This window comes from Schistocerca nitens, chromosome 6, assembly GCF_023898315.1.
Source record: "Schistocerca nitens isolate TAMUIC-IGC-003100 chromosome 6, iqSchNite1.1, whole genome shotgun sequence".
Lineage (NCBI taxonomy): Eukaryota > Metazoa > Arthropoda > Insecta > Orthoptera > Acrididae > Schistocerca > Schistocerca nitens.
In genome coordinates this window covers 116,358,660-116,373,254 of record NC_064619.1, presented here as the reverse complement: position 1 = coordinate 116,373,254, position 14,595 = coordinate 116,358,660, and the positions used below count along the sequence as shown (strand labels likewise).

Sequence of the window (14,595 nt, the reverse complement as noted above, 5' to 3'; positions counted from 1 at the left end):
AGGTGAATACGCGAGGAGAACTGCGTGTTCGCATCATGGACGCTGCTGTCCTCAATAGGGAACACGCAGAGGTACTCAGACAAGCAACGTAACGTGCTCTTCCGAGCGTGCACAAATGAATTTAAGTTGACGATGGGATATTCGACAATTTGTTGTTAACTGTACAACAACTGTAACGTGACGTGTGTGAGTAATGCTTAGAAGTAAGTGTTGTGTCGATTCCCTAAGGTCTCGACACAATGAGTGGCTAGGTGCACGCGAAACTAACGCAGACGGGCGTAAATTCTGAAACAGGAGACTGGATGAAAACTATAAAGAAAAGAAGAGAGATTTTAATATACTTAACTTTAATGTAGTCTTGTTCTTGTTGAAATACATCTCTTGCATAGTAGTAAGCAATTAGCAATGATACACATGGCGCCTTGCTAGGTAGTAGCGATGGACTAGCTGAAGGCTATTTAATCTGTCTCTCGGCAAATGAGAGGAATACTTGGTAGGTCTAGTCGCAAGCTATGTCGTCCGTACAACTGGGGCGCGGTCAAGTCCGTGTCTTGTGACCTGCCCTGTGGTGGCGCTACGTTTGCGAATACACAGTGGCGACACGCGGGTCCGACATGTACTACAGGACCGCGGCCGATTTAAGTTACCACCTAGCAAGTGTGGTGTCTAGCGGTGACACCACATTCCTCCCCCGCAAATCGGCGAACGGTCGTGAGATAAGGCTGCCGCCCGCCGTGGGGAGGACCCCATGTTGACGTATGCGATGAGGTGGGGAGCCTAACAACAGGCGAGGCTGTGCCACCCGCACCCGGCCATTCGGTCCGAGGGGAGCTAGGAAACGCCTGCAAACCTAGTCCAGGGTGCACGTCAACATGAGGTGTTTGCGCACGGAATGATATAAGAGGAGCCGCGGGGTCGACCTCCATGTGGTCGGAGCACCCGACGGGCGAAGACGACATCTGGTCCGGAGCGGGCAAGAGGTCCATGGCGGAGGACGGCTGGTCACGGGAAGCAAGCGGCGGCGCGTGACCCAGGGAGGCGCGAGGCGGCTGCAGCGAAGCGTCCGCTGCTGGCGGCGCCGGCGGCGGCTGCGGCGGCGCGACGCCATGAGGCAAAATGGAAGGCATCGTCGGTAACACCTGGGGATGAGGCGAGCCAGTAGATGGGTCCCCAGGGCGCTGACCTGACGGCTCCGTCGCTGAAAGCAGACGGGGAGCGGCAGAACCCAGGCGACGACAGAGGCGCAGCTGATTGAGATGCCGACGCACCTCACCAGAGGCCCCCAAAACCAAATACATCGCGCGGCCGAGGCAGCGAAGAATGCGCCCTGCGAGCCAACGCTGTGAACCGCGATAGTTGCGATAATAGACAACGTCGCCAGGAGCAAAAGCAGGAGTCTGCCGCTGCACAGGAACCTGATGTGGCGGATGCAGCAAAGACATCAGAGTTCGATGAGTGCGACCATGGAGCAACTCAGCCGGCGAGCGACCATCGCGGGGCTGAGAGCGATATGAGGACAAAAAGAGCAACAAAGCGTCCTCCCGAGAATGCGACTCTTTCAACTTCAACATCTGCGACTTGAAAGTCCGGACCAATCGTTCAGCGGCACCGTTTGACTGAGGCGAAAACGGCGCGGATGTCAGATGTTGAATACCATTGGCCTTGCAGAACGACTGAAATTCTGCGGACAGGAATTGCGGGCCATTGTCGGAAACAAGAGTCTGCGGAAGACCTTCAATGCAAAAGATAGCAGACAAGGCTTGGATTGTGGCAGAAGACGTCGTGGAAGACATCCGGACAACAAAAGGAAAATTACTGAAAGCATCGACCACAACCAACCATCGAGCATTCCAGAAGGGACCAGCAAAATCGATGTGCAAGCGTTGCCAAGGGGAAGTGGCTTTCGGCCATGCAAAGAATTTCCGCGGCGGTGCGGATTGTTGTTCGGCACACTCCACGCAAGAGGAGCACATATTTGTAATCGCAGCATCGATTCCGAACCAAGTACAGTGCTGACGAGCAAGTTGTTTCGTACGCACTATACCCCAATGTCCTTGGTGGAGAAGCTTTAAGACAGAGGACTGTAACGATCGTGGGACCACGACTCGGGATTGATCATTATCGGAACGCAACAACAAAACACCACGTCGTACAAAAAGTCTCTCCTTGTGGGCAAAAAATCGGCGAACCAAAGGATCTTCGATCCGTGACTTTGACAAGGGCCATTGCGTAGCAACAAAACGCAAAACAGTAGCAAGGACAGGGTCAGCAGCTGTGGCTGTAGCTACACGACGAAAATCAATCGGAAACGATGCGACCACGTCATCGGCTTCCGAATCAATGAACATGCAAGCAAGTTCGGAAGAATCGAATGCTTTATCCTCAGCAACAGGCAAACGGGACAACGCATCAGCGTTTCCGTGCTTAGCAGTGGACCGATACAAGATATCGTAGCGGTACTGCGAGAGAAAAAGTGACCAGCGAATGAATTTCTGCGCTGTACGTGGAGGTACAGGCTTGTTCGGATGAAAAAGCGATGTCAAAGGCTTGTGGTCCGTGATGATGGTAAAGTGACGACCATACAAGAAATCGTGAAACTTTGTTACACCAAACACAAGAGCCAAAGCTTCCTTCTCTATTTGTGAATAATTGCGTTGCGCAGATGAGAGCAATTTGGACGCAAAGGCAATAGGGCGATCATGCGAACCATCTTTGTGCGCAAGCACCGCACCGATCCCGAAATCCGATGCATCAACCATCAACAAAAGGGGTTTTCGGGGATCGAATGGCGTAAGGCAAGTATTGGAAAGTAACGCCGATTTCAACTGGCGAAAGGCGCGTTCGCATTCCGTCGTCCAGACGAACGGAACACCTTTACGGCGTAAGCGATGAAGCGGAGCTGAAATGGAAGAAGCATTGCGCACAAATCGATGATAATAATTTACCTTACCCAGCACACTCTGTAGCTGTTTTAAGTTCTGCGGTGACGGCAAGTCCTGAATGGCACGAAGGTGCTCTGGACTCGGATGTATACCTTGGGCATTTATGACATGCCCCAGGTACGGTAAGTCACGAGCAAAAAACACACATTTGTCCTTCCTCAAGCGAAGACCATTCCGACGCAAGACCTGAAATAAGGTCCGGAGATTCTGCAAATGTTCGGCTTCTGTCTTTCCTGAGATCACAATATCGTCCAGATAGTGCGCAGCAGTAGGGACCGACGCACAAATAGTTTGTAAATAATGCTGAAACAAAGCAGGGGCGGATGCACACCCGAATGGCAGTCGTTTGAAGCGATACAAGCCAAGATGCGTGTTAACCACTAAGACGCGCTGGGATTCTTCGTCCACAGGTATCTGCAAGTACGCATCTGCTAGGTCCAATTTTGAAAAATATTTTCCCGGGCACAGTTTGTCAAAAAGATCTTCCGGGCGGGGCAAAGGAAAAGTAGCAGTCACAAGTTGCGGATTCACAGTTGCCTTGAAGTCCACACAAAGTCTCAGTTTTCCGGAAGGTTTTGGCAAAATGACTAAGGGTGAGGCCCAGAGAGAAGCCTGCACACGTTCAATGACACCTTGAGATTCTAATTCGGCTAATGTTCCTGCGACCTCATCACGCAATGCGTGGGGAACATTGCGCGCTCTGAAAAATTTCGGTTGCGCGTTGTCTTTCAGTTCCAAATGCGCTTCATAGTTCTGAGCGCAACCAAGGCCCGGTGCAAAAATGTCTGCAAATTCTTCACAAAGACTAGAAACACTGGCGGAAGGCACAGTCTGATTCACTGATAGGACCTGATTTACTATAGACAAATTAAACAATTGAAACAAATCTAAACCAAACAAGTTCACTGCACTAGAGGAACGAAGAACATAAAAGGACACAAGTTTTGTCTGTCCCTTGTATGTTGCAATAAGGCTGCACTGTCCTAACACAGGCATATGCTGTCCTGAGTAACTAGTTAACGTAACATTTGCGGCACGCAATGGCGGTTGGCCCAGTTGTTTGTACGTGTCGTGATTGAGCAATGAAACAGCAGCTCCGGTATCGAGCTGGAATGGGATCACTTTTCCTGCAAAGTCTAAGTCCACAAAAAGTTTATTGTCTTGTTGACGACAAGAGCGACTGTCTCGTGCAATTGGAACGGATACAGGTCCAGAAGCACTTGCAACTTTACGGGATTTCCGGCGACGCCGACGCACACTTTGGGTGGGACGAACACAGTCACTGTTAGCTAAAGTGTCACTGGACGGGTGGGAATGAACTACATTAATGTCCATGGGCGAAGGTCCACGAGCCTGATTGTCCTGGGTGCGATTCCGGCGCGAAGCAAAGGGCCTGGAATTATTGCGAGTGTCTGATCTAAGCTTTTTCTGGCAAACACTTTGTACATGTCCTTTCTTGTGACAGTAAAAGCAAATAGCTTGGCGTGACGGGCAATTTTCACGCGAATGTCTAGTTGCACACCGCGGGCAAGATTTCACTGCATTTGCTTGCTTACGCGGCGCACGTGGTTGCAAGCTAGGCGGCCGCAGCGAAGTCGGGCGCGAGGGCCGCTTAGCGTCCCGTGCAGCGGGCCGGGCGGGCCGATTAATGTGACACACTGCTGGCGAAGTTTCAAATGATTCCTGAGCAAAGTCAAGTGTGTCTTGCCTGTCCAATATGTCTATCACTTGTTGCAGGGAGGGATTAACTAGTTTCAAAATCTGTTCCCTTATGCGAACATCAGAAACGTTCTGTGCAATTGCATCACGCACCATAGTATCTGAATATGGGAGGCCACATTCACAGGCAAACGCGCAGTCTCTAGTAAGGCCTTGCAAAGTTGCTACCCACTCCCTGTTAGTCTGACCGGCGGTACGTTTGGTACGAAAAAACGTATACCGTTTGGCAACTACATTTACTGTTTCTTTGAAATAGGCATCTAAAGCCGACAAAATTTCCTCGTAGGTCAGAGTTGCTACGTCGCGTCGGGGAAACAATTTCACTATCACCCGGTAGGTAGACACACCGACACAAGAAAGCAAAAACGGCTGCCGCTCTTTACCTTGAATTCCATAAGCAGTGAGGTGGAAGTTGAACTGATCGGCCCACTCAGTCCAGCTTTCGTTATGGGCCTCAAAGGGCCTAAATGGCGGTGCGACAGCGTTGTGTGGCTGCGGTAGCGATGAAGCGGCTGCCGCCGCATCGGTTTGCAGCGCACGTTGACCCTGGACGAGCTGTCCAAGGGCTTCCAATAACGCCTGCGTCTGCTGATTCTGCAAGCGAAAAAATTCGGACAGTACATCTGGAGAATGCGGCGAAGCCATGACACAAGCAAATTAGAGCAAGTATAACACAAAGACTGCAACGTGGGCGCGGCACCACTCCTCGGCGCCAAAATATTGTTGTGTCGATTCCCTAAGGTCTCGACACAATGAGTGGCTAGGTGCACGCGAAACTAACGCAGACGGGCGTAAATTCTGAAACAGGAGACTGGATGAAAACTATAAAGAAAAGAAGAGAGATTTTAATATACTTAACTTTAATGTAGTCTTGTTCTTGTTGAAATACATCTCTTGCATAGTAGTAAGCAATTAGCAATGATACACATGGCGCCTTGCTAGGTAGTAGCGATGGACTAGCTGAAGGCTATTTAATCTGTCTCTCGGCAAATGAGAGGAATACTTGGTAGGTCTAGTCGCAAGCTATGTCGTCCGTACAACTGGGGCGCGGTCAAGTCCGTGTCTTGTGACCTGCCCTGTGGTGGCGCTACGTTTGCGAATACACAGTGGCGACACGCGGGTCCGACATGTACTACAGGACCGCGGCCGATTTAAGTTACCACCTAGCAAGTGTGGTGTCTAGCGGTGACACCACAGTAAGAGTGTTAAAAATACGTACTTTTCACTTGATACTTCGTGAAACGCGTGTTTTAGTGCTTACTATCTGTTGTACACGTGTAAACCTGACAATGTATTGAACAATACAGAAAAGAAATAACAATGTACATTAAATGTGCTCTGTCTCGGAAACTAATCGGAATAGGGAATACGCCCATAGGAAATTTCATGCTTCAAATGATCGTTGCTGTCATATCCCTGAAAATTGACCATTCGTTCTGGAACACCCTGTATAATGTAGTGGCTGCTGCCAGACGCTTCGTCAGACTGCAGGAAAACTGCAACGCCAAGAAACTGTAGCGGAATGCAGGAAGGCCTGCAGAAGATTGACGGTTGGTCAGGTCGATTCACCCTCAACAGTGAAGAATACAACGTATTGCACATACATGCGCTGGAAGAACCGTAATTTTTCGGTTCAACTATTGCTGATAAATCAATGGAAGTAGTAAAAGGCGCTATAATATCTAGAAGTGAGTGCCTGCTTATGGAATATCGTCTCAGTTATGTGACCGGATTTGTGATTTCTTGTCAGAAAGGTCACAGTTCGTAGTAATTGACGGAAAGTCATCGAGTAAATCAGAAGTGATTTCTGGCGTTCCCCAAGGTAGTGTTATAGGCCCTTTGCTGTTCCTTATCTATATAAAGGATTTGGGAGACAATCTGAGCAGCCGTCTTCGGTTGTTTGCAGATGACGCTGTCGTTTATCGACTAATAAAGTCATCAGAAGATCAAAACAAACTGCAAAACGATTTCGAAAAAATATCTGAATGATGCGAAAAGTGGCAGTTGACCCAAAATAACGAAAAGTGTGAGGTCATCCACATGAGTGCTAAAAGGTACTCGTTAAAATTCGGTTACACGATAAATCAGTCTAATCTAAAAGCCGTAAATTCAGCTAAATACCTAGGTATTACAATTACGAACAACTTCAATTGGAAAGAACACATAGAAAATGTTGTGGTGAAGGCTAACCAAAGACTACGTTTTATTGACAGGACACTTGGAAAATGTACAGACCTACTAAGGAAACTGCCTACACTACGCTTCTCAGCCCTCTTTTAGAATACTGCTGCCCGGTGTGGGATCCTTACCAGGTAGGACTGACGGAGTACATCGAAAAAGTTCAAAGAAAGGCGGTACGTTTTGTATTATCTCGAAATATGGGAGTGTCGGTCACAGAAATGATACAGGATTTGGGCTGGAAGTCATTAAAAGAAAGGCGTTTTTCGTTGCGACGGAATCTTCCACGAAATTCTAATCAACAACTTTCTCCTCCGAATGCGAAAATATTTTGTTGACACCGACCTACATAGGGAGGAACGCTCACCACGATAAAATAAGGGCAGAGTTCGTACGGAAAGATATAGGTGTTCATTCTCCCGGGCGCTATAAGAGATTGGAATAATAGAGAATTGTGAAGGTGGTTCGATGAACCCTCTGCCAGGCACTTAATTGTGACTTGTAGAGCATCCATGTAGATGTAGATGACAATATAAAACTAGTGCTGGAGATCGATGTAGGGCGGAGATTTTTTCGATGAAACCTAAGGAAATGTATTTCATCCGCGAATGATGTAAGTTACAGAATAGTCGTCCAGAGTTATTGCTCCTAGTATGGAATCGGTACCAAATGGATTAATATACGAGTAGCGCGATTCGTCGCGTGTTCCTTTAGTGAGCATGAGGAAATTATGGTGATGCTGATTAAACTTCAGTGGAAGACGCTGCAATAAACGCACTGGACATCATGTGGGAGTTTATCTCCTCGCACTGTGACCTCAAACAGAAAATCTGGAACATTTGTGCTTATGCGGAGGCTTAGCTACATTCGTACGTCTCACGCAACGTTCACGAATGAGAGGCAGGAGGGAGTGGATGATAACGGTGTCAGGGAGCTCTTCGCCACGTACAATAGGGTCGCTAGCAGTAAGAAGAGGTAGGTGCAGAAATCGTTTCTAAACTAGGTCTCTCTTAATGACCTCAACTGGACTATACACTTCAGTCTTTCTTCTTTATAGCACGTTATCCTGACTGACGATTTTGTAACACAGGTTACGCTGTCAGTCAGTGTGGTCCTCTAAAGGCAGAACGGAGTGGGCACGTGTTAACTCGTCTTGCAGGTCGCCGGCGTGCACCGTTAACCACTCTTCGCGAGGAGGGGCGACGCACAGGTGCTCCGCTGTCGAGGCGCCGGGCAGGCTTCCGCGGCCGGCCGCCTGGCTGCTTGTGGCGCTGCTGTCTGCGCTCGCAGGCGGCACTGCCTGCTGGCTCGCCAACCTATTGGCGCCACCGCCCGGCTGCGGTAAGTATGCCAACAGCGCCGAGTTGTACCACCGACGACAAATACTGCTGCTGTGAAAAACAATTCTCATACATATTCCGTCATTCTCCCGCAACATGTTAAGTTTAGTAGTGCTGTTGGTTCTCCCACATATACTGTAGACTACGGAAATATCTAACGAAATTAAGATACCACCATAGGTGAAAACATCAGATCAGAAACTTTGATGCTCGTTCAGATACGAGGGTCACGCCAAAAGAAATGCACACATTTTTTTTTTTAAATCCATCTCTTATTCTACATGTTGGAAAGTTTTACAGTGTGTAGATACATCCTTTAGGAACAATATTTTTATTTCTCCACATAATTTCCATCCCTCTCAACTGCCTTACGCCATCTTTGAACCAGCGCCTGTATACCTGCACAGTAAAATTCTGGACCAACCTGTTGGAGCCACCGTTTGGCAGCGTGCACAAGGGAATCATCATCTTCAAACCTTGTTCCACGAAGAGTGTCTTTCAGTTTCCCAAAGAGATGATAGTCACATGAAGCCAGGTCAGGACTGTAAGGCGGGTGTTTCAGTGTTGTCCATCTGAGTTTTATGATCGCTTCCTTGGTTTTTTGACTGACATGTGGCCGTGCATTGTCGTGCAATAGCAAAACATCTTGCTTTTGCCGATGTGGTCGAACACGACTCAGTCGAGCTTGAAGTTTCTTCAGTGTCGTCACATATGCATCATTATTTGTGATGGCTCCAATTGGCATGATGTCCACAAGCAAGAGTCCTTCGGAATCGAAAAACATCGTAGCCATAACTTTTCCAGCAGAAGGTGTCGTTTTGAATTTTTTTTGCTTTATTGAATATGCATGATGCCACTCCATTGATTGCCTCTTCGTCTCTGGTGAGAAATGATGGAGCCATGTTTCATCACCTGTCACAATTCTTCCAAGAAATTCATCTCCACCATTTTCGTACAGTTCCAAAAGTTCCCTGCATACCGTTTTTCTTGTTTCTTTGTGAGCCACTGTCAACATCCTGGGAACGCACCTAGCACAAACCTTTATTAACGCCAACACTTTCAGTATTCTGCAAACACTTCCTTCCCCTATCGCAACGTAGCGTGACAATTTGTTCACTGCGATGCGTCTGTCAGCAGTCACCAATTCGTTAACTCTCTGCACTTTGGAGTGTGTGCAGTAAGAGGCCTGCCGCTGCGAGGACAATCCTCAATACTGCCGTGCCCGCTTTCATCACGTAACCTGCTTGCCCACCGACTGACTGTGCTGCGATCGACAGCAGCATCTCCATACACCTTTTTCAACTTCTTGTGGATATTTCCCACTGTCTCGTTTTCACAGCACAGGAATTCTCTGACAGCACGTTGCTTCTGACGAACGTCAAGTGTAGCAGCCATCTTTGAAGACATGCTGTGACGGCGCCACTCACGGGAACAGGTTGAACTAAGTTCGAAAACAAGCGGCAAGGATGTATCTACACACTGTAAAACTTTCACACATGCAGAATGAAAACTGTATTTTTACAAAAATAGTGTGCATTTCTTTTGGAGTGACCCTCGTAGTAAAGCATATCAGAGTTGACCCAAACTATATTATCGTCAGCCTGGATCTAGTTTCAGAAGGACCCTTGCTGTGACCCGTTTTTCTCATTAGAACGTACTAGACTTTGACGATTACCTACTTTTTGAATCCAGCGTGGTTAACTTCTTTGCGGAGGCTGCCGTTCACCTTGCTACACCGACGACACCTTTTATGATCGAGTCACCAGTCATCAAAACTCTTCGAAAGTCGCCAGATGGTATCAGCAGCATGTATCCTAACAGCCGCTTGAGTGCTGAGATGGAAAAGAAGGAAAGTTACCATTTTCAGACGGCTGAGTACAACGTAAACCATTTAGACTGTTCGGGTACCCAGTAGTCAGTATACCACAAGTCAAAAGACGCTGCCTTATATTTCAGCACGCGGAGATTCCACTATGTATGCCATAAGAGAGTGCTTTTAAACACATTGCTAAGCAGAATGGCAACTTCTTTGACAGGGACCATTTCAGGTCCCAGGTAAAGCTGGTGAAGCATGTGTTCCGAAACGGTGACTCTGAGGCTCTGGAATGGAAACGTGAAGATGTTCAACAATCACAAAACAACCTATCTTTTCGGCTCTTTCATTTCACTGTGACTACTTTGTGGCTAACTCCAGAAAAATAGGTGGGGTTCTGGACGGGCAAGACATAAGACATGTTTTCCGAACGACAAAGATGACAAAAGAAGTGCTATGCGCAGTAGAGCCGGCCGCTGTGGCCGAGACGTTCTAGGCGCTTCAGTCCGGAACTGCGCTGCTGCTACGGTCGTAGGTTCGAATCCTGCCTTGGGCATGGATGTGTGTGATGTCCTTAGGTAAGCTAGGTTTAAATAGTTCTAAGTCTAGGGGATGACCTCAGATGTTAAGTCCCATAGTGCTTAGATCCATTTGAACCATTTGGGACATGGCTTGTCATGCACACCCCTTTCATCACCTTGAAAATGCCGTACCCATCGCCTCACATTGCTCACTTCTACTGTATCGTCTCCATACACCTTTAGCAAGCGTTGATGGATTTCAATCGGCGCAGTTTCTTCAGCAGTGAGGTATTCAGTCACACATCGCAGTTGAATACTCGCGTCCCTGTCAGACACTATTTTGGAACACTCCTCTGCTGCCGCCAACTTCCACAGAACAACGGAATCACCTAAAAATGAAAGAGGAAGGTGCTACTTGGTTCCCTATTCGTACCACACTTACCCACCATATCTCAGATGCCATAGAAGAGGAAGCTGGATGGAATCATGGTTGGTGGTCACAATTTATAATTAAGACAGTTTATTGACATTACGCCTTTTAAGGAATTTGACAATTACAAAATGTGGATCAGCCACTAGATAAAGCTTTGCAAATACAGTTAGAAACCCAACGTACTCAATACTCAAATAAACAGTCACTTAAGAGGAGGTTATAAAAAACTTAATGTGCCATGCATTTATAGAAACTTTAAGCATAGCATTTATCAATTACTTCACATAGACACTTCATCAAACTCCTTAAAACCAGTTATTACATTAAGATGGCCACACTCAACATTCTTCACTAAAATACCCTAATAAGCTTACTATTTCAATCCATTAAAGAAGCACTCGTTAAAAGGTCAATTACAAATTTAATGTTGCCAGGCACTAATACTCCCCGCTTTATTTTACCTAATTATGAAAAAAGAATTACTGACAAACTTCAGAAATTCAAACTACAATATAGCATTTCCCTCAAAATACGTATAATGGAAACAGTTACCAATGAACGGTGACTTAATGACACTTCAACACTAGTGCCAAGCTAAGATCCAATTACATAACATGATAGAACCACTTACATAAAAAAAACTACAGCAGAAACACTGATCTTTAAAAAGGAATGTTCACGTGCTCAGACGTGTTAGTAAAAGACTACTGGAAGGAACTGCGCAAGGAACTCAGCAGATGCTATGAAATTTAAAGTTTAGCCAGAAGGTTCAAAAATCAAATGGCTCTAAGCTCTATGGGACTTAACATCCGAGGTCATCAGTCCCCAAGACTTGTTGTTGCTTGGTCTTCAGTCCTGAAGCAGGTTTGATGCAGCTCTCCATGCTGCTCTATCCTGTGCAAGCTTCTTCATCTCCCAGTACTTGCTGCAACCTACATCCTTCTGAATCTGCTTAGTGTATTCATCTCTTGGTCTCCATCTACGATTTTTACCCTCCACGCTGCCCTACAATGCTAAATTTGTGATCCCTTGATGCCTCAGAACATGTCCTACCAACTGGTCCCTTCTTCTTGTCAAGTTGTGCCACAAACTCCTCTTCTCCCCAATTCTATTCAATACCTCCTCATTAGTTATGTGATCTACCCATCTAATCTTCAGCATTCTTCTGTAGCACCACATTTCGAAAGCTTCTATTCCCTTCTTGTCTAAGCTATTTATCGTCCATTTTTCACTTCCATACATGGCTACACTCCATACAAATACTTTCAGAAACGACTTCCTGACACTTAAATCTATACTCAACGTCTCTTCTTCAGAAACACTTTCCTTACCATTGCCAGTCTACATTTTATATCCTCTCTACTTCGACCATCATCAGTTATTTTGCTCCCCAAATAGCAAAACTCCTTTACTACTTTAAGTGTCTCATTTCCTAATCTAATTCCCTCAGCATCGCCCGACTTAATTCGACTACATTCCATTATCCTCGTTTTGCTTTTGTTGATGTTCATCGTATATCCTCCTTTCAAGACACTGTCCATTCCGTTCAACTGCTCTTCCAAGCCCTTTACTGTCACTGACAGAATTACAATGTCATCGGCGAACCTCAAAGTTTTTATTTCTTCTCCATGGATATTAATACCTACACCGAATTTTTCTTTTGTTTCTCTTACTGCTTGTTCAATATACAGATTGAATAACATCGGCGAGGGGCTACAACCCTGTCTCAATCGCTTCCCAACCACTGCTTCCTGTTCATACCTCTCGACTCTTATAACTGCCATCTTGTTTCTGTATAAATTGTAAATAGCCTTTCGCTCCCTGTATTTTACCCCTGCCACATTTAGAATTTGAAAGAGAGTACTCCAGTCAACATTGTCAAAAGCTTTCTCTAAGTCTACAAATGCTAAAAACGTAGGTTTGCCTTTCCTTAATCTTTCTTCTAAAATAAGTTGTAGGGTCAGTATTGCCTCACGTGTTCCAACATTTCTACGGAATCCAAACTGATCTTCCCCGAGGTTTTTCCATTCGTCTGTAAAGAATTCGCGGTAGTATTTTGCAGCTCTGACTTATTAAACTGATAGTTCGGTAATTTTCACATCTGTCAATACCTGCTTTCTTTGGGATAGGAATTATTTAATTCTTCTTGAAGTCTGAGGGTATTTCGCCTGTCTCATACACCTTGCTCACCAGATGGTAGAGTTTTGTCAGGACTGGCTTTCCCAAGGCCGTCAGTAGTTCCAATGGAATGTTGTCTACTCCCGGGGCCTTGTTTCGACTCAGGTCTTTCAGTGCTCTGTCAAACTCTTCACGCGTTATCGTATCTCCCATTTCATCTTCATCTACATCCTCTTCCATATCCATAATATTGTCCTCAAGTACATCGCCCTTGTATAGACCCTCTATGTACTCCTTCCACCTTTCTGCTTTCCCTTCTTTGCTTAGAACTAGGTTTCCATCTGAGCTCTTGATATTCATACAAGTGGTTCTGTTTTCTCCAAAGGTCCCTTTTATTTTCCTGTAGGCAGTATCTATCTTACCCCTAGTGAGGCAAGCCTCTACATCCTTAAATTTGTCCTCTAGCCAAACCTCTTAGCCATTTTGCACTTCCTGTCGATCTCATTTTTGAGACGTCTGTATTCCTTTTTGCCTGCTTCATTTACTGCATTTTTATATTTTCTCCTTTCATCAATTAAATTCAATATTTCTTCTGTTACCCAAGGATTTCTACTAGCCCTCGTCTTTTTACCTACTTGATCCTCTGCTGCCTTCACTACTTCATCCCTCAAAGCTACCCATTCTTCTTCTACTGTACTTCTTTCCCCCATTCTTGTCAACAGTTCCCTAATCCTCTGCGTGAAACTCTTTGCAACCTCTGGTTCTGTCAGTTTATCCCGGTCCCATCTCCTTAAATTCCCACCTTTTTGCAGTTTCTTTAGTTTTAATCTACAGTTCATAACCAATGTATTGTGGTCAGAGTCCACATCTGCCCCTGGAATTGTCTTACAATTTAAAACCTGGTTCCTAAATCTCTGTCTTACCATTATATAATCTATCTGATACCTTCTAGTATCTCCAGGATTCTTCCACGTATACAACTTCTTTCATGATTCTTGAACCAAGTGTTAGCTGTGATTAAGTTATGCTCTGCGCAAAATTCTACCAGACGGCTTCCTCTTTCATTTCTTACCCCCAATCCATATTCACCTACTATGTTTCCTTCTCTCCCTTTTCCTACTCTCGAATTCCAGTAACCCGTGACTATTTAATTTCCGTCTCCCTTCACTACCTGAATAATTTGTTTTATCTTATCATACATTTCATCAATTTCTTCATCATCTGCAGAGCTAGTTGGCATATAAACTTGTACTACTGTAGTAGGCGTGGGCTTCGTGTCTATTTTGGCCACAATAATGTGTTCACTATGCTGTTTGTAGTACCTTACCCGCACTCCTATTTTTTATTCATTATTAAACCTACTCCTGCATTACCCCTATTTGATTTTGTATTTGTAACCCTGTATTCACCTGACCAAAAGTCTTGTTCCTCCTGCCACCGAACATCACTAATTCCCACTATATCTAACTTTAACCTATCCATTTCCCTTTTTAAATTTTCTAACCGGTCTTCCCGATTAAGGGATCTGACG

General features: G+C 45.8%; 1 protein-coding gene across 1 annotated transcript in view; it reads left to right on the top strand.

Annotated features, from left to right (window-relative positions):
• LOC126263048 (uncharacterized) overlaps window positions 1–14,595 on the top strand; it is a 120,937-nt gene that overhangs the window by 75,567 nt on the left and 30,775 nt on the right. The window contains exon 3 of the mRNA XM_049960023.1: window positions 7,999–8,180. Coding sequence (XP_049815980.1) covers window positions 7,999–8,180 — 182 coding nt within the window. The remainder of the gene's footprint in view (window positions 1–7,998; window positions 8,181–14,595) is intronic.